Raw genomic sequence first — 24,961 nt, 5'->3', positions numbered from 1 at the left:
ACGTACATCTAGGCTGAGTTTAAAATGTTGGTAGCAGGGCACGGTGGCTCCTGCCTATAATCCCAGCACCTTGGGAGGCCGAGGCAGGAGGCTCGCTTGAGCCCAGGTGTTTGACATCAGCCTGGGCATCATAGTGAGACCACATCTCTAAACAAAATTTTAAAATACGGTGGCTCACGCCTGTAATCCCAGCACTTCGGGAGGCTGAGGTGGGCGGATCACAAGGTCAGGAGATCGAGACCATCCTGGCTAACATGGTGAAACCCCGTCTTTACTAAAAATACAAAAAAATTAGCCAGGCGTGGTGGCAGGTGCCTGTAGTCCTAGCTACTCAGGAGGCTGAGGCAGGAGAATGGCGTGAACCCAGGAGGTGGAGCTTGCAGTGAGCCGAGATAGTGCCACTGCACTACAGCCTGGGTGACAGAGCGAGACTCCGTCTCAAAAAAAAAAAGAAAAAAAAAATTAAAATAAAAAGTTGGTGATTTAATGAAAATTCTCTCCTTCACATAAGCCCTCAGAGGTCACACTGTAGACACCAGCTGTCGAGGCACAGGCGCTGTTCACTCCTCTTGGGCAACTCTTAGGACTTTCTTAACACTCCGGGGAAATCATCATGAAGTCAAACCATTGCAGGGAAACAGTTACATTGGCCCCAGGCCACACAACCATATCAGTATGCTGGCAGGTTTTATTTTCTCTGAGTAAATAAAATAAAGAGAAAAGCCTAGTTTAAGGAGCGGGCTTAGCTTGTTCAAAATCCCACATTGAATCCCTGGGCCTGGCTTAGAGCAAGTAGAGACAGGTGTGGGAAAGGAAATAAATCAGACCAAGCTGACCATCATTAAAGTGTAATTCTCTAGAAAGTTTATTATGAAGTATCTGACATACAAAAAGCCATAAAGAATGTCACGCACAGCTTGCCAGAAGCAAAAAAAAAAAAAAAAAAAAAGGACGAAAGAAAAAGCACGTTATAGTGAACGTCCACGTACCCATTGCCCAACTGGAGAAAGAAAACATGCCCAGTGTATTAAAGCCCCTGGTGCGCCCTCCCTGCCTGCCTCCTCTGAGTGAAGCATGATCCTAAATGTGGTGTTTCTTGTGTTATTCTAGTCTTTTTTTAAAGAAAAATCTTTCTGCCAATGGGGATAATGGCTCCATGTGGCCGAGGTGAGACTAAGAATCTGGAGAAAGAGCATCAGTCTGATGTAGCTTTTATTGAGTAAAGGAAAAAGGGAATTCAGCCGCATGATACAGAGGTTCCAGTTTATCAGAGTGCACAAACACCCTTCCCGTCTGCATGATGGGAACCGCGCCAGCACACGGGGAACGCAGAAGCCACTGCTGCAAGGAGATGGTTCCCACTCTCATGCACATGAGCAGCTCCTGGTCAGTCCCAAGAGGCAAGGGCAGAGGGCACGGTGGCCCTCACAGAGCTACTTTACAAATAAACTCTGTGTCTTCCTCAGGAGTCTCTTACAACACTTTTAAAAAAGATCTGAACAGAAAATAGGGCAAAGGGCCAGGTGACAGTGCCATGAGGCACATGGAATGTCCTGGTCTGTGGAATCATGGAGGGTGACAGGAGCAGCATGATCAGGCATTGTATGACGTGGATGACACAGCGCCACCATGGCCTGTCCAGTTGGTGTGGATAAACTGCCCTGGTTTGGCCAAGAGTTCATAGGTGTGAGCCCCGAAGTAATCCCGCTGAGCCTAGGAAACGAGAGAGTAGGTTGGTCAAGACAGTCCGTGGCCCACGCCCCCCAGGGGCCAGTCAGGTTAACCCCTGCTCCACAGGCTTACCTGGATGAGGTTGGCTGGAAGCATCTCGTGTCTGTACCCATCATAGAAGGAGAGGGCAGTGGTAAAACAGGGCATGGGAATGCCAGCCTGGACCCCAGTGCTGACTGCCCGCCGCCAGGAGTCCTGAGCACAAAACGTATGGCCAGAGATTAGTGATCTGCCCCTGGCGACGCTGATAGATTTTCATTCATATCAATGTGGATAAATGAAAAACTGATGGTTAGGCCAGGCGCGGTGGCTCACGCCTGTCATCCCAGCACTTTGGGAGGCCGAGGTGGGCGGATCACGAGGTCGGGAGTTCAAGACCAGTCTAGCCAACATGGTGAAACCCCATCTCTACTGAAAACACACACACACACAAAAAAATTAGCCGGGTATGTTGGCACACCTGTAGTCTCAGCTACTTAGGAGGCTGGGGCAGGAGAATCGCTTGAACCCAGGAGGCGGAGGTTGCAGTGAGCCGAGATCATGCCACTGCACTCCAGCCTGGGCGACAGAGCGAGACTCCATCTGAAAAAAACAAAACAAAACAAAACAAAAAAAAAATCACAACTGATGGCCCAGGGAGGTAGAGTAACCATGGCGCCAGCCCTAGGCTACGTACCTGACAGTTTTCAACAGCTGACTTAAAGAAGTCATCCAGTAGGAGGTTCTGAAGTGCCGAGTTTCGATCAAATGCATCCTTTATCTTTCCTAGGAATACACTGAAATAATCGAGGGGGGGAAAAAAGCAATGAATCTTTTTTTTTTTTTTTTTTTTTTTTTGAGACGGAGTCCCGCTCTGTCACCAGGCTGCAGTGCAGTGGCATGATCTCAGCTCACAGCAACCTCCACCTCCCAGGTTCAAGCGATTCTCCTGCCTCAGCCTCGCGAGTAGCTAGGATTACAGGCACGCACCACTACAACTGGCTAATTTTTGTATTTTTAGTAGAGCCGGGGTTTCACCATGTTAGCCACGATGGTCTGGATCTCCTGACCTCGTGATCCGCCTGCCTCGGCCTCCCAAAATGCTGGGATTACAGGCGTGAGCCTGCGCGCCCGGCCAAATGCAATGACTCTTAACTCTACCAGGGAAGTAAGTTGGAAGCCGATGTATACCCTAGTGAAGTACAAAGTTACATTTCTCATCTCTTCAGGCTGTTAACCCTTTTCCTGTTTAGAAAAAAAGTGCAGCTCGCTGCCAGCGCTCATTTAATTTTACATAAACATGCTTTTTGAGGCTGAAGCAAATCTGACTGATTTTCAATGTGAAAATAAAATATAAAAACTATTTTTGGAGTTATGTCTAAAGAGAATACTAGAATCATCTGAATCACCAGAATCATCCACTTCAGAAAAATCAGATTCATCAAATGAATCTTCAGCCAACATGAGAACGATGTAACGTCATGTGTAGGAACGCTACGTTTTCTATGATTTGACATTTTCAATGAAAATACAGAGCAAAAGTCCCAAGAGGCAAGGCCAGAGGGCACGATAGTTCACAGAACTACTTTAAAAGGTGTAGTAGGTGTAGTGCGCAGCCGGGCGCAGTGGCTCACGCCTGTAATCCCAGCACTTGGGGAGGCCTAGGCGGGCGGATCACCCGAGGCAAGGAGTTCGAGACCAGCCTGGCTAACATGGTGAAACCTCGTTTCTACTACAAATACAAAAAAATTAGCTGGGCGTGGTGGCGTGCCCTTGTAATCCCAGTTACTTAGGAGGCTGAGGCAGGAGAATCACTTGAACCCGGGAAGCGGAGGTTGCAGTGAGTCGAGATCGCGCCATGGCACTCCAGCTTGGGCAATAAGAGCAAAACTCAGTCTCCAAAGAAAAAAAAAAAGGTGTACTGTGGACAATCTAGTTACAGCAACTGAGGTATAGTGAAGAAGGGTGCCAGATAATCTAAGCCTATCTTGCTGCCAGTGTCCAGTGATGGGGCTAAGTGCCCATCCCTGAAACTGCTCAAGCTAAGTGTCCTAAGATCGCACTTCTGCACAGCCGTGTGAGTCCTTCCCGTCGGACCCTGGGCTGCCTCTCACTTACCTTCTGATGATGCAGCCCCCTCTCCACATCAGGGCGATGCCACCATAATTGAGGGTCCAGCCAAACTCGGTGGCTGCCTGCCTTAGCAGCATAAAGCCTTGAGCATAAGAGATGATCTTGGAAGCGTAGAGTGCCTAAAGAGTGACACAGAGACCTACTAGGGTTGCTATTAGGAGACTGACCGCCTTAGGTCTACCAGTCTTATTCTCATCAGCAGTGGAGATCCCAGAAGGGCCAAGATTCTAGGAAAACGCTGTAAGTCAAGATCCAAGTGAAGGTTGAACTTCATTCCACCTTCCATCCCGTGGCCTCGAGTGTTCTCCCACAACAACCCCCACCCCCACTGCCTTCCACAGGAACAACAAAGACCACTGCCAGGGACTGTGTCCCACCTTCCGAATGTCCTCCAGGAATGATTTCTTATCACCATCAAACTGGAACTTTTGGGGACCCTTCAGCTTTCTGCTAGCTTGAATTCTCTCATCCTTCAGAGATGATAAGCACCGAGCAAAGACAGCTTCTCCTACATGGGGGGATCGGGAAGAGGAAACAGATTACTGTCAGGCCTCTGAGCCCAAGCTAAACTATCATATCCCCTGTGACCTGCATGTATACATCCAGATGGCTTGAAGCAAGTGAAGAATCACAAAAGAAGTGAAAATGGCCAGTTCCTGCCTTAACTGATGACATTCCACCATTGTGATTTGTTAACTGATGACATTCCACCATTGATTTGTTCCTGCCCCACCTTAACTGAGCGATTAACCTTGTGACATTCCTTCTCCTGGCTCAGAAGCTCCCCCACTGAGCACCTTGTGACCCCTCGGCCCTGCCCCTAAGAGAAAAACCCCTTTTGACTAATTTTCCACTACCTACCCAAATCCTATAAAACGGCCCCACCCCTATCTCCCTTTGATGACTCTTTTTTCGGACCCAGTCTGCCTGCACCCAGGTGATTAAAAAGCTTTATTGCTCCCACAATGCCTGTTTGGTGGTCTTTTCATACGGATGCGCGTGAAAATTACCAAAGTTCACATAGCAACCAGAAGAAAGATGGAGCAGGAAAGTCTGTTTATACAAAGAGCTGAAAGTTTCAACCTTAGGCCACAAAAGTTGACATGGATCAGAAGGAACTTTTATAAGAAGCTCTAAACAGTTAATTTGATAACTAAAACTCTAAGACAATCTTCCAATATAAATATGAGTATTCAATCACAAAGATTAACATGAAATTCAAAAGGGAGTTTTGAGGGAAAATGAAGAGATTAAAAACCACTGTTATGGCTGGGCAAGGTGGCTAACACCTGTAATCCCAGCATTTTGGGAGGCTGAGGTGGGAGGAAACTTGAGCCCAGGAGTTCAAGGTTACAGTGAGCCATGATCACACCACTGCTCTCCAGCCTGGGCAACACAGTGAGACCCTGTCTCTAAAACCAGTAAAATAAAATAAAAACCACTGTTATGTAGAATACTCAGTGTTGGTCCATGAGTAAAATTTCAAATTCAATTTAGAGGACTTTAATTTTTTTTTTTTGAAGATTTTACATTGATAAGTCACATTTACGGATTCACGTCTCAAAAAAAGTTAGGTTTTTATGTTTTACAGTTTTCAGTATAGCCGTAATCATTAAAGTTTAACCACTTTACTTCATTTGAATTAAAAAGTCAATGTAGCATTTTAATATTAAGACATTTAGTATTTTCAGAAAGTATCCCCTATAAAAGACTACTTGCTCAACTGACAATTTATAGTTAGAATAAATGACTCTTTAACCACTTTTTTTCCCCACAGACAAAATGAAGTTAAATCTCGGGGAACTAACAGAGAACTTTATTTCTGAGGAAAGAGGAGCAGCTATGGCTTGAGATTGCTAACACTACTCAAAACACACGAAAGCAGCTACCTCTCTCCTGGCCCAAATGCACACACAGGATGACTTAGCATTTCTAGAAGGAAGCTTTGTAAGATGACTGGTGCAACAGGCTATGAGGCAAACCCTTCCTGTTAGAGGGGGAGAGGGCAGCTGGAAGACTTCTCTGTTAGTTCACAAATAATGATGGCTCCCAGCCAGGGGGTAGGCCCAGCCACCCTGGGGGGAGAGGTATATGGATCCACAGGAGGAGAGTAGGATTGTGAGATCATAATACTTACACATATACTTGAGTTCGTGATGAATAAACTGCTCCTAGCTGTTGGCCCCTCCCTCCTCACCTATGTTATGGCTCAGATCTGCTAAAAGCAGCCAACTTCCTTCTATACGGTACAGAACTGTAGAAACCACCAACTTCCCTCCTTACTCTGCCTTACACCACAGTTCATCAACAGGGCGAGGCACAATAAACAGGGAGGTCAAAAGGTGAGAAGAGTCAAGGGAGAGAAAGGCAACCTGTATCCAGAGAAGCAAACAGGAAAAATTCTGTTTTATTATTTTGAGATGCTTTTTTTTTTTTTTTTTGGCAGTCTTGCTCTGTCACCCAGGCTGGAGTGCAGTGGTGCGATCTTGGCTCACTGCAAATTCCGCCTCCCCTGTTCAAGTGATTCTCCTGCCTCAGCCTCCTGAGTAGCTGGGATTACAGGTGCCCACCATCACGTCCAGCTAATTTTTTATATTTTTAGTAGAGATGGGGTTTCACCATGTTGGTCAGGTTGGTCTCAAACTCCTGACCTCGTGATCCGCCCACCTCAGCCTCCCAAAGTGCTGGGATGACAGGCGTGAGCCACCACGCCCGGCCCAATTCTGTTTTAATATAGTGAGAACATTCTGCCAGAAGCAAAGATCAGCCTTTCATTAACCACGAGAGGCATCTTTCGTTCTCCTTTTTCATTCCTGCCAGAAGTCTATGTATTTTACTCTTAGAACCACCTTTGCTGGGCACGGTGGCTCACACCTGCCATCCCAGCACTTTGGGAAGCCGAGGCGGGTGGATCCCCTGAGGTTAAGAGTTCGAGACCAAACTGACCAATAAGGTGAAACCCCGTCTCCACTAATAACACGCAAAAATTAGCCAGGCATGGTAGCGCATGCCTGTAATTCCAGCTTCTTGGGAGGCTGAGGCAGGAGAATCACTCGAACCCGGGAGGTGGAGGTTGCAGTGAGCCGAGATCATGCCGCTGAACTCCAGCCTTGGCGACAGAGCAAGACTCCGTCTCAAAAAACAAACAAACACACACAAAAAAACCAAACCCCCTCACCCCCGCCGGTCAAGATTTTGATATTGTTAATCCCCTCTCATTTTACTTCTTTATATTATTTCCTTTTCTTTCTGAGTTTGATGCTTAGCTCACTAATGTAAGATAAAAAACAAGTGGGCAGGATACACACCAACTTCAGGATAGTGGCTGTCTTCTAAATGAGGAAGGAGAAGGAACTTAGCAAAACAACAAGGACTCAAACGGATAGGTAATTTTTATTTTTTTAATATCTGGAGGGAAAAAAGGAAATTTTTAATAATTTATGAGTATGCAAGCATATGTTATTCGTGAACTTTTTTTGGAGGGGATGGAGTCTCATTCTGTTGCCCAGGCTGGAGTGCACTGGCATGATCTCAGCTCACTGCAACCTCTGCCTCCCGAGTTCAAGCAATTCTCATGGCTCAACCTCCTGAGTAGCTGGGATTATAGGCACCTGCCACCACGCCCAGCTAATTTTTTTTTTTTTTTTTTTTTTTTTTTTGAGACGGAGTCTCGTCTCTCGCTTTGTCGCCCAGGCTGGAGTGCAGTTGCGCCATCTCGGGTCACTGCAAGCTCCGCCTCCTGGGTTCACACCATTCTCCTGCCTCACCCTCCTGAGTAGCTGGGACTACAGGCGCCTGCTACCACACCCAGCTAATTTTTTTGAATTTTTAGTAGAGACGGGGTTTCACCATGTTAGCCAGGATGGTCTCGATCTCCTGACCTTGTGATCCACCTGCCTCGGCCTCCCAAAGTGAGGGGATTACATGGGTGAGCCGCCACGCCCGGCTAATTTTTCTTTTTTTTTTTTTTTGAGACGAAGTCTCGCTCTGTTGCCCAGGCTGGAGTGCAGTTGCGCCATCTCAGCTCACTGCAAACTCTGCCTCCCGGGTTCAAGCAATTCTCCTGCCTCAGCCTCCCGAGTGGCTGGGACTACAGGCGCATGCCACCACACCTGGCTAATTTTTTGTATTTTTAGTAGAGACGGGGTTTCATCATGTTAGCCAGGATGGTCTCGATCTCCTGACCTCGTGATCCACCCGCCTCGGCCTCCCAAAGTGCTGGGATTACAGGCGTGAACCACTGTGCCTGGCCCTGTTATTCATGAACTTTTCTATGAAAAATTTCACTCAAGTTACCTGCCTCATAAATAAGATCTTAGATCACTGACTACAATTACATCACCAATGCTAAAATATTCCAAAGATAAAACTGGATAGGAAGGACAGTCACTTCTAAATTTACCTCACAGTTTGTATGAATGAGATACAAACTACAAAGAAGAGAATCAAAAGCAGTGTCAGCCTCTCTCACACTGTCAATTTCTTCAGCGCAAGAAAGAGCAAAAGGCCCTCTGAAAGCTGAAGAGGGCTGAAGAGATTCTCTAAAGACCAGTCTGTATCAGTCCTCCAGACATCAAGATCAGAATAGTGGACGAAAGGGCCCAAGTGAAAAGCATAACATTACCAATGAGGGTCACGGGTACGCCGTACTCCAGGGCGGAGATGGCGGTCCACTTCCCTGTGCCCTTCTGCCCCGCGCTGTCCCTGATCTTTGGCAGCAGGTGTTTGCCATCAGTATCTTGGAACTTGAGAATATTGGCTGTGATTTCAATCAGGAATGAGTCTAGCTCTGTCTTATTCCAATCCTCAAAGGCCTACGTGCAGAACACAGGAGAGAACCATGTTAGAGGAACGAGGGCTGAGCAAGGCAGCCCCTTGTCCAATGTCCATGCTGACCAATGCCCACGGCTGCCAGCAGGCTCTGCTCGCGTCTGCCTGGGGACTTCTGCTCCTGCTGGTTGAGTTTTATGCTAACCCAGTCAGTTGTGTTTGTTCTGAACCTGGTTATGCTGAATTTCTGGCCACCAGAAGTGTTGTCTCCTCAGAGCCAAGGGCTCCTCACTTCACTTAGGTCTCTGTGCACTGTCGCCTCCTCAGAAGCCTTCTGCAATCACCGGATCTTGTCCCAGTTTACTCTTCGTTCTCACAGTCATCGCTAACCAGTTTGATATTGTTTATTTCTGTCTGTCTTCCCAGCTCCAGGAGGGCAGGCACTTTGCTTTCTTCAGTAGTATATCCCCAGCATTTAGAATCATGCTTGGCATATAGTAAAGCACTCGTGTGTTTGCTGAGTGAACACATTAAATATTATATATACCAATTAAAAAGGAACACAAAAAGAAAAGCACTGTTTCTGTGAAAGAAAACTAAGATAATGTTTTAGAAAGAACAATTAACAGCAAGCCAGTGAAACAAACAATAGTCAAAATAGTGAGGATGACAGGAATAAAAAACTAGGAGGAAAACGAAAAATCTGGAAAGCTTCTATACTGTATGCCTTGCTAGTGTCTGTAAATCACATCCCATTGGAAATAACTGAAACTAGAAATTCTAGATGGTAAGATATGACTAGAAAGCGCATCAGCAAACCATACTTAACGAGAAGGCCTTGGCCCTCCAAAAAATGGCAGGTGAATGAAGGTCCTTTCCTATGTTTTCAGTTAAAATCTATGTTTATCTCATGATAGAGATACAGTCATCTAAAGTATTTAGGGAAAACAAAGGTATGGATACCTGCAGTTTACTTTGAATGTATCCAAAAAATAAGATGAAATTGGTGGGGGATGGACAGATATTGATAAAGCAAGTACAGGAACTTGTGGACGGGAGAAAGGAGGCGGTGTGTATCCAGGTGTTCACTGTAAAACTCTCAACTTCTGTGCTGCATGTTTGAATATTTTCATAATAAAATGTTGGGGGAAATGCTTCAGCTTCCCTACTTGGACTGACTTTTTGGATTAACTATCAAAAAGCCAATTCCAACTTGATCAGGAAAGAAAGCTTCTGCTGCGTCTGCCATGTGGGACAACTGTGGGAGTAAATGAGACAAGTGTGTGGAGTGACACAGTGCCTGACGCCAGGTAAGCTACGCTAAATGGTGGCGATGATAACCACCCAGGCTCTGTGGGGACTTTCTGCTTAGTGACTCACTAGCATAGTGTATAGCCTGATTACTAACAGTTTCTCTTAAATTAGGCTGAGTCCATGCAGGCCACCCGAATGGCCAAGGGGATAGGAATGAAGAAAAGATTCGGTGTCCGTGGCAAAGTGCGCACTCCCTGCAGAATGTGCACAGAGGCAGTGCCGGGGCCTCACCTGGGCCATCTCGTCCTGTGCCATGCCCAGCACGTCTTTCATCAGGTGGTATGCCTCACAGATCAGCTGCATGTCCCCATACTCTATCCCATTGTGTACCATCTTCACGAAGTGGCCTGCTCCCTCATCTCCCACCTGTCAGGACAACAAGCACCAAGAGGCCTTCAGAGAGACAGGCGACACACCAGAGAAGTCCACATCAGCTTTGATGCCAATGTCCCTGGCAAGGCTACCTCTCCACACAAAAAATAACAAGTATAAAATGAATATAGCATTTTTGATACAAGAAACTTATAGCAATTCAAAGCAAGCTTCAGTCCAGTACAATATTATTTAATACTAATTCTAGACTCATTCTTCTCAAGGTTTCTCAAAGTCCCTGAATTCACTTTCAATACCTATGGCTCTCTAGCCTGTATTTTCTACTCTTTCTCATCATTCAAAGCAACTCCCCGCCTCCCCAGCCCCCACCACAAGAAAAAAAGTCCTCTTTTTCCCAAAGTTACCACTTTTCTAGCAACTAGAGGTTAAAATATATTGGCTAATTAAATCACTTGTTTTTTTTTTCAAAATATAAATGTATTGTAGTTGTTCCTAATGGCTACTGAAAAGTAAAATGACCCTAGATCCAAGGCCTCAAGCTTGTAAGCCCAGAAAGGAGTCCCTCCAAGGCCCCATCATTACATTTATATTTATAAATAAAGACCAGATCTTTATTTATACGCTGGCAAGATGTACAAAATCAGAATACCAGTTTATGAATGCAGGATGAAAACCTTAACTGTGGATCTTCGTGGTTACAGATGTTAGTCTGGTCAACACATTCTGGCCCTATAGACAAGCAACTGGGAAGCCAGATTATCCGAAAATTATTTAGTTGTCAAGAACTGGAACAAAGGGAGTGACGAGAGCCAAACAGTTCATGGCATCAGGCTCTCAGTCATCTACACCCAGCTCCATGACAGGGACGCACCTGCCCAGGAGGCCAGGTGTTTGGATGACCTGGGCAGTCTCTCTCCTGGCTGTCACCACCTGGACCGATTGTCACCATCAGGACTCCATTGTCCGTGTTTCTTTTTTTTTTTGAGACGGTGTTTCTTTTTTTTTTGAGACGGAGTCTCACTCTGTTGCCCAGGCTGGAGTGCAGTGGTGTGATCCTGGCTCACCACAACCTCTGCCTCCTGGGTTCAAGCAATTCTAACGCCTCAGCCTCCTGATGAGCTGGGATTACAGGAGCACACCACCATACTCAGCTAATTTTTGTACTTTTGTAGAGATGGAATTTCACCATTGTTGGCCAGGCTGGTCTCCAACTCCTGATCTCAGGTGATCCACTCACCTCAGCCTCTCACAGTGCTGGGATTCCAGGCATGAGCCACCAGGCCTGGCCTTGTCCATGTTTCTATTGCTGCCCCCGCTGACTTCTGATTTTGACACTCTGGCCATGCAGTAACATGGCTGCTAACATCTTACTTCACCTTACCCTTCCTGCCACTTCAACTATGAACTAAGGAGGGCCTGCTTGATCAACACACGTAGGGGGAAGGACTGTGTCTCTCTTCATGACTTTGTCCTAAGTATGTGTATCTAAAAAGAAGTTGCAGGCTGGGTGCTGGTGGCTCATGCCTATAATCCCAACACTTTGGGAGGCCAAGGTGGGCCGATTACTTCAAGTCAGGAGTTTAAGACCAGCCTGGGCAACATGGTGAAATCCCATCTCTACCAAAAATACAAAAATTAGCCGGGTATGGTGGCACATGCCTGTAATCCCAGCTACACTGCAGGCTGAGGCATGAGAATCGCTTGAACCTAGGAGGCAGAAATTGCAGTGAGCTGAGATTACGCCACTGCACTCCAGCCTGGACGACAGAGCAAGACTGTCTCAAAAAAAAAAAAAAAAGTTGCTACCACTCCCTTTTACTGCAGTGATCTTTTTGTTTTTGTTTCTGTTTAAGAGACAGGGTCTCTCTCTGTTACCCAGGCTAGAGTGCAGTGGTATGACCACTGCTCACTGCAGCCTTGAACTCCTGGGCTCAAGGGATCCTCCCAAAATGCTGGATTACAAGCAGGAGCCACTGCACCTGGCCTTTTACCGCAGTAATCTACTGTCAGGGAACAGAAGTCCCTTTCCAATCCTTCAAACTAATGAGAAGATTACTCAGCCCTTTACGTCAGTCCCAGCACCAGCCTCTTTCTACCCTAAGCAGATTCTGACTGAGCTCAATGGCCGACCACTGGTGAAAAGGTAAGGACAGGTGAGCTGCTGTAGCCAAAGCCACCAAGCACTGGCAGGCCTAGGAGGGAGGGCTTCCCGGATTCCTCCTAGGCCTGAGTCCTTATTTCAACCTCACCGCTGATCTCATATAAAATAAAATTGAATAATAAAATTCGCATTAAAATTGCTGATATAAAATTAAAGGGAATCAGGAGCTAAAGAGAGCTTGGAGATCATGTAATCCAACCCCATATCTTACAGATTAGGAAACTGAAGTCCATGAAGGGACGTGGCTTGCCTGATGTCACAGTTAAGTTAATGGAAAGCCAGAATTGCCATGCGGGTCTCCTGAGCCTAATGTTTTTTTCCATCCACAGCATGGGCTGAATTACAATATGAGATAAAGTTTACTTTAACAGCAACGTGAGGCCGGGCATGGTGGCTCAAGCCTGCAACCTCAGCACTTTGGGAGGCCAAGGCAGGCAGATGACTTGAGAGTCCAGGAGTTTGAGACCAGCCTGGGCGACATGGTGAAACCACATCTCTACAAAAAATACAAAAATTAGCTAGGTGTGGTGGCACGCACCTGCAGTCCCAGCTACTCAGGAGGCTGAGGCAGGAGGATCGCTTGAGCCTGGGAGGCAGAGGGTGCAGTAAGCCAAGATCGCACCACTGTACTATGAACTAGGCTAGGCCTCCTTCACATTCAGTGAGGGTGCAAGTCCACAGGTTACTTTGTTCAAGCACAGAATGCCTGAATCCCACACTACGGGAAGGGGAATTTTCCACATTCATGGCCAGGACATTTGACACAGCAACAGTACATTCAATCCTCTTCCTTTCACCCATGCAAGCAAATGCCACTTTTGATTCTGACATTCTTTCCTTTGGCCATGGAATAATATGGCTCAAAAAAATCTTACTTTACTTCATCCTATTCCTTTTTAAGGAATCCATCTTTTAGATGAATTACAGAAGGCTGCTTTTAATATCAACCTCAAGGCTATGAACAGTAAGTTAAGATACAAAGATGTGAACAGCAGGCATGCATTCTAGGCATTGGATATGTTAGCGATCAAAGATTGAGACGTTTATGTCACCAAGCTAACCACTGGGAGACCACGGTGGCCTTTCTCTGCGCACTTCATCACTTAGACACGCCCATCTTGCCAAATGGCTTTAAAGAGTAGCCCAGAACTTGCCCAGTCACAGCAGGGTTCTCCAGTTCCTACTTTTGCAGCAATGCCTTGGAAGATAGTCTTGATATGGGGCCTGTGTAAAGAAACAGTGCAGTTCAGCTAATGAGATGAGACGGGCTGAGAGCCTAATTACATACCCATAGACACTAACCCCCATCTTTTCCTTTTTTTTTTTTTTTTTTGAGACAGGGTCTCATGTCACCCAGGCTTGAGTGCAGTGGTGTGATCTCAGCTCACTGCAGCCTCCTCAACCTCCCAGGTTCAAGTGATCTTCCTGCCTCAGCCCCCTAAGTAGCTGAGACTACAGGTATGTGACACCACGCCCAGCTCATTTTTTTGGATTTTGTAGAGATGGAGTTTTGCCATGTTGGTCTTGAACTCCTGAGCTCAAGTGATCCACCCACCGTGGATACCCAAAGTGCTGGGATTACAGGCATAAGCCACCACCACACTGGGCCCATCTTTTTCTTTCTAATGGGAGGTGGAAGTGCCCACAAAAAGATAATGAATGTGCTAAGTTCTCAAGGTCAACTTCAGACCCTTGACTGAAACTGGCCCCGTCCTCCAGATCCTGGTGGGCCCTCAAAGCAGAGACTGGACTATCGGACTGAGACTACAGACAGAAAGGCTGAGCAGAAGCATCACCAAAGCACTAGAAGAAATGTCTTCCTAGAGACAGGGTCTCACTCTGTTGCCCAGGCTGGAGTGCAGTGGCACAATCACGGCTCCCTGCAGCCTCAAACTCCTCGACTTAGTAATCCTCCTGCCTCAGCTTCTCAAGTAGGTGGGGCTACAGGTGTGTGCAATTACATCCAGCTACACTTTTTTGTAGGGATAGGATCTTGCTATGTTGCCCAGGTTGGTGTTGAGCTCCTGGCCTTAAGCAATCCTCACACCTCAGCTTCCCAAAGTGCTAGGACTATAGGCATGAGCCACCATGCCTGGCTAATTTTTTGTTGTTGTTGCAGAGATGGGGTCTCCCAATGTTGATGTGGCTGGTCTTGAACTCCTGGGCTCAAGCACTCCTCCCACCTCAGCCTCTTGAGTCACTGAGATTACAGGCATGAGCCATCGCACCGGCTCAGAAAGTTCTATTGCAGCAGCAGCAGCAGACGGTATGATTGCAAACAGCAACCAATAAGAAAGTTCCTTTAGAGATCCTCTTTTAATTTTTTCCCTTTTCTTTATTTCTCCTTATAATGGCTTTTAGCAAGTGAAGAGACCCTCTTTTATTTGTCTGGATGTGTGCTGCCAGGCACAGAATGGTTCTGGACATTTGGATTAAGAACCAGGCAGCATTTTTGAGAGCTACATTACCATTCAGAGAAAGGCCGCTGTTCATTCCTTCCACAGCTCAGCATAGGGATGTATGACTCCTGAGACTTTCCCTCACTGTTCTGCTCCCTATTGGCCAGTCAGGGCTTCCTCACAAAAAGTTTCTGGTACAGACATGAAATCTTACAGGGTTGCAAAGTTAACATTTAGGATTAGGGATGAAGACAGCTACACCGGAAACTGCAGAGCTTCACTGAACTTTTACAGCATTCTTCTGGTAAAGGTGCCATTTGTACTTCTGCCACCACAGTATGAGGAAAGAGAACTGATGAAACAACTGGAGCACTCCGTTTGTCAAATACTTTTACGTGCATTGTCTGCTGGCTGCCTTTCTAACTGCTCACTGTGCAGGTGCTTTGAGATAAGTATTTTCAAACCTTTTTTTTTTTTTTTTAAAGAAACAGGGTCTCGCTGTGTTGTCCAGCCTGGCCTTGAACACCTAGGCTCAAGCAGTTCTCTCGCCTCAGTCTCCTGAATAGCTGGCACTACAGGTGCAAGCCACTGCACACGCAGTTATTTAAACTTTTGAGAAGCAGGAAGGCCTCTCTACTTCTGTTTTATTAATAACACACTGAAGAGAATCCCCAGACTCATTCACCAGAAAGGTAATTTAGAAAATCATTTTTGGCTGGGCACGGTGGCGCACGCCTGTAATCCCAGCACTTTGGGAGGCCAAGGCGGGCGGATCACGAGGTCAGGAGATTAAGACCATCCTGGCCAACACGGTGAAACCCTGTCTCTACTAAAAATACAAAAAATTAGCTGGGTGTGGTGGCAGGCGCCTGTAGTCCCAGCTACTCGGGAGGCTGAGGCAGGAGAATGGCGTGAACCTGGGAGATGGAGCTTGCAGTGAGCAGAGATCGAGCCACTGCACTCCAGCCTGGGCAACACAGCAAGACTCCGTCTCAAAAAAAGAATCATTTTTTCTTTTTTACTGAGACCGAGTCTCGCTCTGTCACCCATGATGGAGTGCAGTGGTGAGATCTCGGCTCATTGCAACCTCCACCTCCCAGGTTCAAGTGATTCTCGTGCCTCAGCCTCCCGTGTAGCTGGGATTACAGGTGCCCTCCACCATGCCTGGCTAATTTTTGTGTTATTAGTAGAGACCGGGGTTTCACCATGTTGGCCAGGCTGGTCTTGAACTCCTGACCTCAAGTGATCCTCCCATCTCAGCCTCCCAAAGTGCTGGGATTACAGGCGTGAGCTACCGTGCCCAGCCTTAAAGAATCATATTTCAGGCCAGGTGCAGTGGCTCACGCCTGTAATCCCAGCACTTAGGGAGGCCACGGCAAGTAGCTAACCCACAATTTTATATATATATATATATATTTGTTTTGTTTTGTTTTTGAGACCGAGTCTCACTCTATCGCCCAGGCTGAAGTGCAGTGGCGCGATGTCAGCTCACTAACCTCCACCTCCTAGGTTCAAGCAATTCTCCTGCCTCAGCCTCCCAAGTAGCTGGGACTACAGGCACACGCCACCATGCCCGGCTAATTTTTGTATTTTTAGTAGAGACGGGAATTCACCATGTTGGCAGGATCATCTAGATTTCCTGACCTGGTGATCTGCCTGCCTCAGCCTCCCAAAGTGCTGGGATTACAGGCGTGAGCCACCAGGCCAGGCCAATTTATATTTTTTAATCAAAAAAATTTTTGTTTTACTTTTTTGTAGAAACAGGATCTCGCTATGTTGTCCAGGCTAGTCTTCAACTCCTGGGCTCAAATGATCCTCCCACCTCAGCTTCCCAAAGTGCTGGGATTAGAGGCATGGGCCACTATGCCCGGCCTGTTACCCATGATTATTACATAAAGTTACTTTTGGGCTATATATCAGCTAAAAGAGGCAGACCTTATTCCTACATCCAGACATTGCACAGAACATTATCTAAACTGCTTCCTTAAAGCCTATTTAGAGGCTGAGCGTGGTGGCTCATGCCTGTAATCCCTGCACTTTGGGAGGCCAAGGCAGGCAGATCACCTAAGGTCAGGAGTTCGAGACCCCACAGGGTAACATGGTGAAACCCTGTCTTTACTAAAAGGCAAAAAATTAGCTGGGCATGGTGGTGTGCACCTGTAGTCCCAGCTACTTGGGAGGCTGAGGCACAAGAATTGCTTGAGCCCAGGAGACGGGGGTTGCAGTGAGCTAAGATCTCACCACTGCACTCCTGCCTGGGCGGGAAAAAAAAAAGCCTATTTAGAACGTCAGGTATCAGTCTTGATAGAAATAACAGAAGAAAAAAGGCAAAAGAGGATTGTGCACATACATTATATCAAAGCAACAAAATGTCTAGATAAAAGAAATTGCCAGCATCTCCTAGCTGTCACACTCAGGGCACCACAGAGATCAGGGTGGCAGAACTGCTCCCGGCTTATTCGTTCTCAAAGTCCAGCTCCCTTGTACAGAGATGGGCACAGTGCTGATGGCACTCACCACGCTTCTTTGTTCCCTCCTGGCATGAGCGATGGGCCATACCGGGCCCCTTCCTCTCCACCACTGACTCCGCTCCCCACGAATAAAATTCCCTTGGCCTTGAGATCTCGGCACCGTCTCTGAAGGACAGAAAAATAATTTCATTATGCTTCCATGTTTCATTATGCTCCCCAAAAATGTTTCCCTTATGAGAGGAAGTTTCATTTATAATGTTTCCCTTATAAATAAGATAGGTATGGAGAGCCTACATTTACAGGAAATGACCCAAGGATCTAGGAATAACTGATGACTCAGGAAAGTTAATCCCCTATGTGTAGGAGTTAAAAAATAAAACAATACAACTATGGACATTCAAGATACCTACCTTGTCCCCAAAGTAAAATAATTAAGCCAAACACACATTGGCATTTTACTGGAAAAGACCTTGAGTAAGACTCAATTCAGAGTAGGTTTAATACAACTTAATGCCATTCAGCACTTCAGAGCACACAGGACTTCCCTCAGCATTTGATACCATTAGAGCAGTGGTTCTAAACCAGTTATAGACTGACATATCATGGATTACTTGGAAGAGGAAGGGGAAGAGTTTAAAAGAAATTCTCAGCCTGCTGTATCTGAGTAGTCATCCTTTGAGTTGTATGTGTGACTGAGGATCTCACCCACCAAGTGTGTCTTTTTTTTTTTTTTTTTTTTTCAGATGGAGTCTCACTCTGTTGCCCAGGCTGGAGTGCAGTGGCATGATCTCAGCTCACTGCAACTTCTGCCTCCCAGGTTCAAACAATTCTCCTGCCTCAGTCTCCCAAGTAGCTGGGATTACAGGTGCATGCCACCATGCCAGGCTAATTTTTTGTATTTTTAGTAGAGACGGGTTTTCACCGTGTTAGCCAGGATGGTCTTGATCTCTTGACCTCGTGGTCCACCTGCCTCGGCCTCCCAAAGTGCTGGGATTATAGATATGAGCCACCACACCCGGCCCCCAAGTGTGTCTTAACAGAAAAAAAGGCTGAGAACTATTGTATCAGTAGTAATCTCAAACAAATCAGTACCACAGGGCAGTTCACCCTACTGTCACATATGCAATGCTGACACTTTTTTCTAGAATGTTCTCAGAACCTGGAAGAATCTGGACTGAAGAACACTTACTGTGGTGTCCCTATATTCAGAATTTCCTCCGTCAATGATGATGTCACCAGTATCCAACAATGGTACCTGTAACCAGACACCAGCATTAAGATGGACCAAAAATGAAACATACCTTGGCAAATTAAAACAAGAATTTATTCCAAATAAACATAGTCTAAAAAAAGTCTCATTCTGTCGCCCAGCTTGGAATGCAGGAGTGCGAACATGGCTCACTGAAACCCTGAACTCCTGCAGTGGTGTGAACATGACTCACTGCAACTTTGAACTCCTTGAACCACAATGCCCAGCTAGTTTTAAAAATTTTTTTGTAGGCCAGACGCGGTGGCTCACGCCTGTTATCCCAGCACTTTGGGAGGCTGAGGTGGGCGGATCACAAGGTCAGGAGATCGAGACCATCCTGGCTAACATGGTGAAACCTCGTCTCTACTAAAAATACGAAAAATTAGCCGGACATTGTGGCGGGTGCCTGTAGTCCCAGCTACTCGGGAGGCTGAGGCAGGAGAATGGCGTGAACCCGGGAGGCGGAGCTTGCAGTGAGCCGAGATCGCAACACTGCACTCCAGCCTGGGGGACAGAGCGAGACTCCGTCTCAAAAAAAAAAAAAAAAAAAAAAAAAAATTTTTTGTAGATATGGAGTCTCACCATGTTGCCCAGGCTGGTCTCGTTGCCCAGGCTAGTCTCAAACTCCTGGGCTCAAAAGATCCTCCTGGATTGGCAGGAGGCCAATACACCCAGCCTATTTAATCTTCAATAATCCTCTCTGTGGCCAGAGTTGGACTCTATTTAAAAGTTTAGGGCTGACCGGGCTCAGTGGCTCACACCTGTAATCCCAACACTTTGGGAGGTTGAGGCAGGCGGATCACTTGAGCCCAGGAATTTGAGACCAGCCTGGACAGCATAGCAAGACCCCGTTTCTATTTTTCAGTAAGTAAATAAACACTGACTATAATGTCTGTCTAGAAGAGAGTGGGAATTCAGTAAATACGTATCAAATGGTTTAGTGTATGAATGAATAATTTTACGACAACAGTTCGGAGATCAGGAAGAGACAGAGCCTTGAACATGAATATCTACCTACAGCACACCAACCAGGCTGGGCTTTATTATTATTATTATTATTATTTATTTACTTATTTATTTTGAGACGGAGTCTTGCTCTGTCACCCAGGCTGCAATGCAGTGACACGATCTTGGCTCACTGCAAGCTCCGCCTCCTGGGTTCATGCCATTCTCCTGCCTCAGCCTCCCAAGTAGCTGGGACTACAGGCGCCCGCCACCATGCCCGGCTAATTTTTTGTATTTTTAGTAGAGCTGGGGTTTCACCGTGTTAGCTAGGATGGTCTCGATCTCCTGACCTCGTGATCCACCCACCTCCGCCTCCCAAAGTGCTGGGATTACAGGTGTGAGCCACCGCACCTGGCCTGGGCTTTACTATTTATTATTCAATCTTCTCCCTACAAGGCTCCATTTAACATTACTTAGTATTTTCTTATACTGATAAATAATCCACCGTTTTTCAGTTTTCTCTGTCTGAAACTGATCACAGGCAGCTTGCCACACAAAAAAATTTACTATGTCCTTTTTTTAAACTCAGTGTTCTTCTTTTCTAGGTCACTTGTTTGAAAAACAGTGGCATACCGGTTACAAATCCTTCTCCCTGTGGAAACAACCCCACTGTTGACACCACTCCTCTAGAAAGGAATGCTCAGCCTCCCCTGAGCTATCACTGCACTGCTTACACCAAAACATTTCTTCTAAATGGGTAGTGCCTGGGTTTTTTCAGAGCTGTTACTATAGAATTATTTTGGGGTATCTAAACACATTATTTCCACTGGTTCCCCTACATTTTTCTTCCAAAACAGATATACCTGCTAAAGCCAACAAATTGTTTGGTATAAAAATAAGCATCCAGTTCCCTAGGATTCCCTAAGGAGATCTTGATTTTATTCTCATTTTTTTTTTTTGAGATGGAGTCTCGCGCTGTCGCCCAGACTGGAGTGACACGATCTCAGGTCACTGTAACCTCTGCCTCCCAGGTTCAAGCGATTCTCATTCCTCAGCCTCCCGAGTAACTGGGATTACAGGCGTGTGCCACAACGCCCAGCTAATTTTTACATTTTTAGTAGAGATGGGGTTTCCCCATGTTGGCCAGGCTGGTCTTGAACCTGGGACCATAAGCTTGTAGCTGGGACCATAAGCTTGCACCACCATACCCAGCTAATTTTTTAATTTTTATGTAGAGACAGGGTTTCGCCATGTTGCCCAGGCTGGTCTCGAACTCCTGGACTCAAGCGATCCATCTGAACCAGCCTCCCAAAGTGCTGGGATTACAAGCCTGAGCCACTGTGCCCTGCCTTAGTGAATTTTTATTGAAATGTCTGTTAGTATTCTCAGAATTACTACCACCAAAAGACAAAGTTACTTCATAAGTGCCGATCAAGTTAACCAACACTGCAACAGTTAAGCAATCATTTGGTCAGAGCTTAGCAGAAATTGAAGAAAAAAAAATCTCTAGAGTTAAAAGGAGGAGAACTAAAGGAAGAAACCAAAAACAGCTGTTATCGTGGTAGCAGCTGAGAGTAGAGCTGGCCTCACCAATTTCTCGATGAAATCATCCACAGCTTGCCCAGCCTTCACCAGGAGGATGATCCGCCGGGGCTTCTTCAGCTTAGAGATCATCTCTTTCAGGGAATGGGCACCCACCACTTTGGTTCCCTTTGCCTCATTGGCCAAGAAATCATCAACTTTAGAGACAGTCCTATTAAAAGCACAGACCTAGAAGGACAAAAGGCCTGAGTAGGAGATCCAGGACACACAAGACTTTCAGACTGTGGCCCAAGTAACAATGACCTTTCCATTCAGCCCAAGTTCTGGGGAGGTCAGACCTGCCTTTGCCTTTTCCTCCCCCAGCTGTGGGAGGCTCACTGTAAAGTTCTGTCACCTCAGTAGGATGAAACGGCAGACAACCGAGGCGAAGGCCAACTACCCCCGGCGTATCAGGTAGAATCCACAACCAACCTGTTAGGACTCAGAATCAAATCCAGGAACTGGCCGGTTCAACAGGCTCTCTGTTGTTACCGACCATCCTGGCGTCTAAGCCACTTGAGCATTTAGAAGAAACATTTTCACTCTCCCCAGATCTCATCAGGCAATCAAGTTAGAGCTCCACACAGCCAGCAGGGGTTCTCCTCCCGCACCCTTCGTCTCTACTTAAGACACTGATCCGTTCATTCGGGCTGTGAACCTCACGGACCCACAGGCACACTCCGCAGGACTAAGTTCGGGATCGGCCCGCCCACGCCTACAGGGTGCTTCTCCTTTGGATACAAAAATGCCACGAGCAGCAACAGAGCACATTCGCAAAGCACGGCCAGGAGACCCGTGAGCTCCCAGACCCATCGCCGGCCTCGGCTAAGGCGCCCGGGAACCAGAGAGAAGACAATGCGCCCACGCCGCTTACCACAAAGCCGTGGTCATTCATGTTCAGAATTAAGTTCTGGCCCATGACTGCCAATCCGATCAGCGCGATGTCAGCTCTAGAGGGGCAGAAACAGAACAAAGGGAAGAGTCAGCACCGCTCGACGCGCTGCAACCCAGGGACCCGGTCCTTCCACATTTGGCCGTGAATGGGTGTCTGCACTTTCCTCCGCGCCTCCCGCGGGACCCCCGAAGCCGGGCGCGCACGCTGCAGAGCCTGTGCCGGGCAGGCGGCCCCCAGCCCCGCCCTCGCGCCCGGCTCCGGCTGGCACGCGTCCCGCAGGTGTCCCTGCAGACTCGGCGAGGCCTGGCCGCGCCTCCTCCCTGGCCCTCGAAGGGACCCGCCCCGCCCCATGCCTGCGCGGCCGAGAGGGCAGGGGGCCGGGCCCGCAGGGAAAGAGCTCTGGACCCGAGACGCCGCAGGGCCAGGGTCACAGAGCCCCCAAGTGAGCTCAGGCGACCCCCAGGGTGGGAGGCGTCGGAGAGAACGAGGGAGATCCCGACCTCCAAAGAGATCCCCCCGCCCGCTGAGGCCGAGCCAGCCTGCCCCTGGCGAGTCACTAACTGGGCCATGGCGGCGGACAGAGCAGAACCGAAGAGCGGCGACGCGCGGAGGACGAGTGAGGGAGAGACCCGCAGCGGCTCCCTCCAGAGGCTGCGGCCGCTCACGCCCGGCTTTTCGGCGTCGGCCAATCGAATGGAAGGGGGTGGAACCGTGAAGCCACGCCATTGGCCCTCCCCGACGCCTGTTAGACCATCCGAGGCAAACGTGCCCGCCCACTCCCGGGGGCCGGATCAGTAGAGCGCCGAGCACCTAGATGACATTGCCCCGTCGAGACTCAGGGCTCCCTGCCCACGCCCAGAGCTTTCCTCTCGTCCCAGTTGCACCTCGGTCCTGCAGGCCGTCCTCCTGGCGCAGATGTAGCTATAGCAACTCACGCAGGACTGCGCTTTACAGCTTACCAGGCACTCGGACGCCTTTGGCGCTCGCGCCCGTCGCTCCTTCCTCAGGTCACTGCGGTGCACCGTGCGGGTCCGCGTCGTGTCCCTCCGCTCCGGAGCAGGGGCCGGGCGTGCTCGTTTAGTCCTGTGAGCACTCGGAATGGGGCCGGGGAAGGCTGAGCCTCAGGGCGACCCTGATGTAGTGCCGTGCGACCGCTCACTGCGGGTGAAGCGACCCAGGCGCAGACAGCGCAGGCGGGGTATGTATTGGTCGGAGTATGATGGGGTCAGGACTTGAGTCTTTTACCCAAGCCCGGAGATAATGACATTGAACCCCTTCTCATTTTGTAGAGGCCATGTGACCCGCGAGATGGACCAGGTTAAATGCAGAGGCAGATACGAAAATCCAGCCATCTTAAGCCAGACATTAAAGAGATTTGCAAAGTAGCCAAGCAGCGCTACTCATCTTACTGAGTCCCTTCTTGCTAGGAGGAAATTGTTATTCAGAAGTTTGAGTTTTAGATTTTTTTTTTTTTTTTTTGAGACGGAGTATCGCACTGTCGCCTGGGCTGGAGTGCAGTGGTGTGATCTCAGCTCACTGCACCTTCCGCCTCCCGGGTTCAAGCAATTTTCCTGCCTCAGCCTCCCAAGTAGCTGGGATTACAGGTGCCCGCCACCACGCCCAGCTAATTTTTGTATTTTTAGTAGAGATGGGGTTTCACCATCTTGGCCAGGCTGGTCTCAAACTCCTGACCTCGTCATCCGCCCGCCTTGGCCTCCCAAAGTGCTGAGATTACAGGCGTGAGCCACCGTGCCCAGCCTTTTTTGTTGTTGTTGTTGTTGTTGAGATGGAGTCTGGCTGTGTCTCCAGGCTGGAGGGCAGTGGCGCGATCTGGGCTCACTGCATCCTCCACCTCCCAGGTTCAAGCGATTCTCCTGCCTCAGCCTCCCAAGTAGCTGGGACTACAAGTGTGTGCCACCATGCCCAGCTAATGTTTTTATTTTTAGTAGAGACAGGGTTTCACCATGTTGGCTAGGCTGGTCTCGAACTCCTGACATCAAGTGATCCACCCACCTCAGCCTCCTAAAGTGCTGGGATTAGAGGTGTGAGCCACTGTGCCCGGCCAGTTTTTAATTTTTATAAAGACCGGGTCTTTGCTCTGTTGCCCAGGCTGGAGTGCAGTGGCATGATCATAGCTCACTGCAGCCTTGAACTCCTGAGGTCGAGCAACCTTCTAGCCTCAGCTTCCTGAGTAGTTAGGACTACAGGCATGCAACACCGCGCCCGGCTAAGACATCCTACTTTAAAATATGTCAAACTTCACAGCACAGTTCTTTTTCTAAAATACAGATTTAATGAGATAATTTACATGTCATACAATTCAAACATTGTAAGTACACATTTGGATGATCTTTAATTTATACTGTTGTGTAGCCATCACCATAATCCACTTTTAGAAAACTTCCATCACCCCAAAACGTTCTCTTGGGCCTATTTGTAGTCAGTCTCTGCTCTCACCCCCAGCCAAACTCTGATCTACTTTGCATAGTTTTTGCCTTTTCCAGAAATTTCATAGAAATGGAATAGCATGTAGTTTTTTTGGTCTGGCTTCTTTCACTTAGCGTCACGTTTCTGAGGCTCATCTGTGTTGTTGTAGGTATCAGTGGTTTGTTCCTTTTCATTGCTGAGTGGTATTCCATTATGCAATTATATCATCATTTGCTTATCCATTTATATGTTGATAGACATTTGGATTGTTTCTAGTTTGGGGAATAAATGAATAATTCTGTTTTGGACTCATGTACAAATTGTTGTTTTCATTTCTTTTGTGTGTGTGCGCGAGATGGAGTCTCACTCTGTAGTCCAAGCTAGAAGGCAGTGGCACGATCTCAGCTCACTGAAACCTTTGCCTCTGGGGCTCAAGCGATTCTCCTGCCTCAGCCTCCCAAGTAGCTGGGACTAGAAGTGTCCCCACCACACCCGGTTAATTTTTTTGTATTTTTAGTGGAGACGGGGTTTTACCATGTTCCCCTGGGTGGTCTCGAACTCCTGAGCTCAGGA

The 24,961-nt window shown here is 47.6% G+C and overlaps 1 protein-coding gene across 1 annotated transcript; it reads right to left on the bottom strand.

The window, feature by feature from the left end:
- Positions 1 to 841: 841 nt before the first annotated feature.
- On the bottom strand, positions 842 to 23,364 carry PGD (phosphogluconate dehydrogenase). The gene is made up of 13 exons (XM_003274229.4): positions 22,523 to 23,364; positions 21,941 to 22,016; positions 21,076 to 21,255; positions 18,481 to 18,546; positions 17,338 to 17,456; positions 13,576 to 13,645; positions 10,159 to 10,293; positions 8,468 to 8,657; positions 4,221 to 4,351; positions 3,829 to 3,962; positions 2,408 to 2,507; positions 1,804 to 1,926; positions 842 to 1,713 (listed from the first exon to the last, which is right to left on the bottom strand). Exons 1-13 carry the CDS (start codon positions 22,528 to 22,530, stop codon positions 1,594 to 1,596), a joined length of 1,452 nt encoding a protein of 483 aa, XP_003274277.1. The 5' UTR covers positions 22,531 to 23,364; the 3' UTR covers positions 842 to 1,593.
- Between the last annotated feature and the right edge of the window lie 1,597 nt (positions 23,365 to 24,961).

This window comes from Nomascus leucogenys, chromosome 24 (assembly GCF_006542625.1).
Source record: "Nomascus leucogenys isolate Asia chromosome 24, Asia_NLE_v1, whole genome shotgun sequence".
In the NCBI taxonomy this organism is placed as follows: Eukaryota; Metazoa; Chordata; class Mammalia; order Primates; family Hylobatidae; genus Nomascus; species Nomascus leucogenys.
The sequence above is the reverse complement of the archived record's forward strand: the minus strand, read 5'-3'. Positions and strand labels throughout refer to the sequence as shown.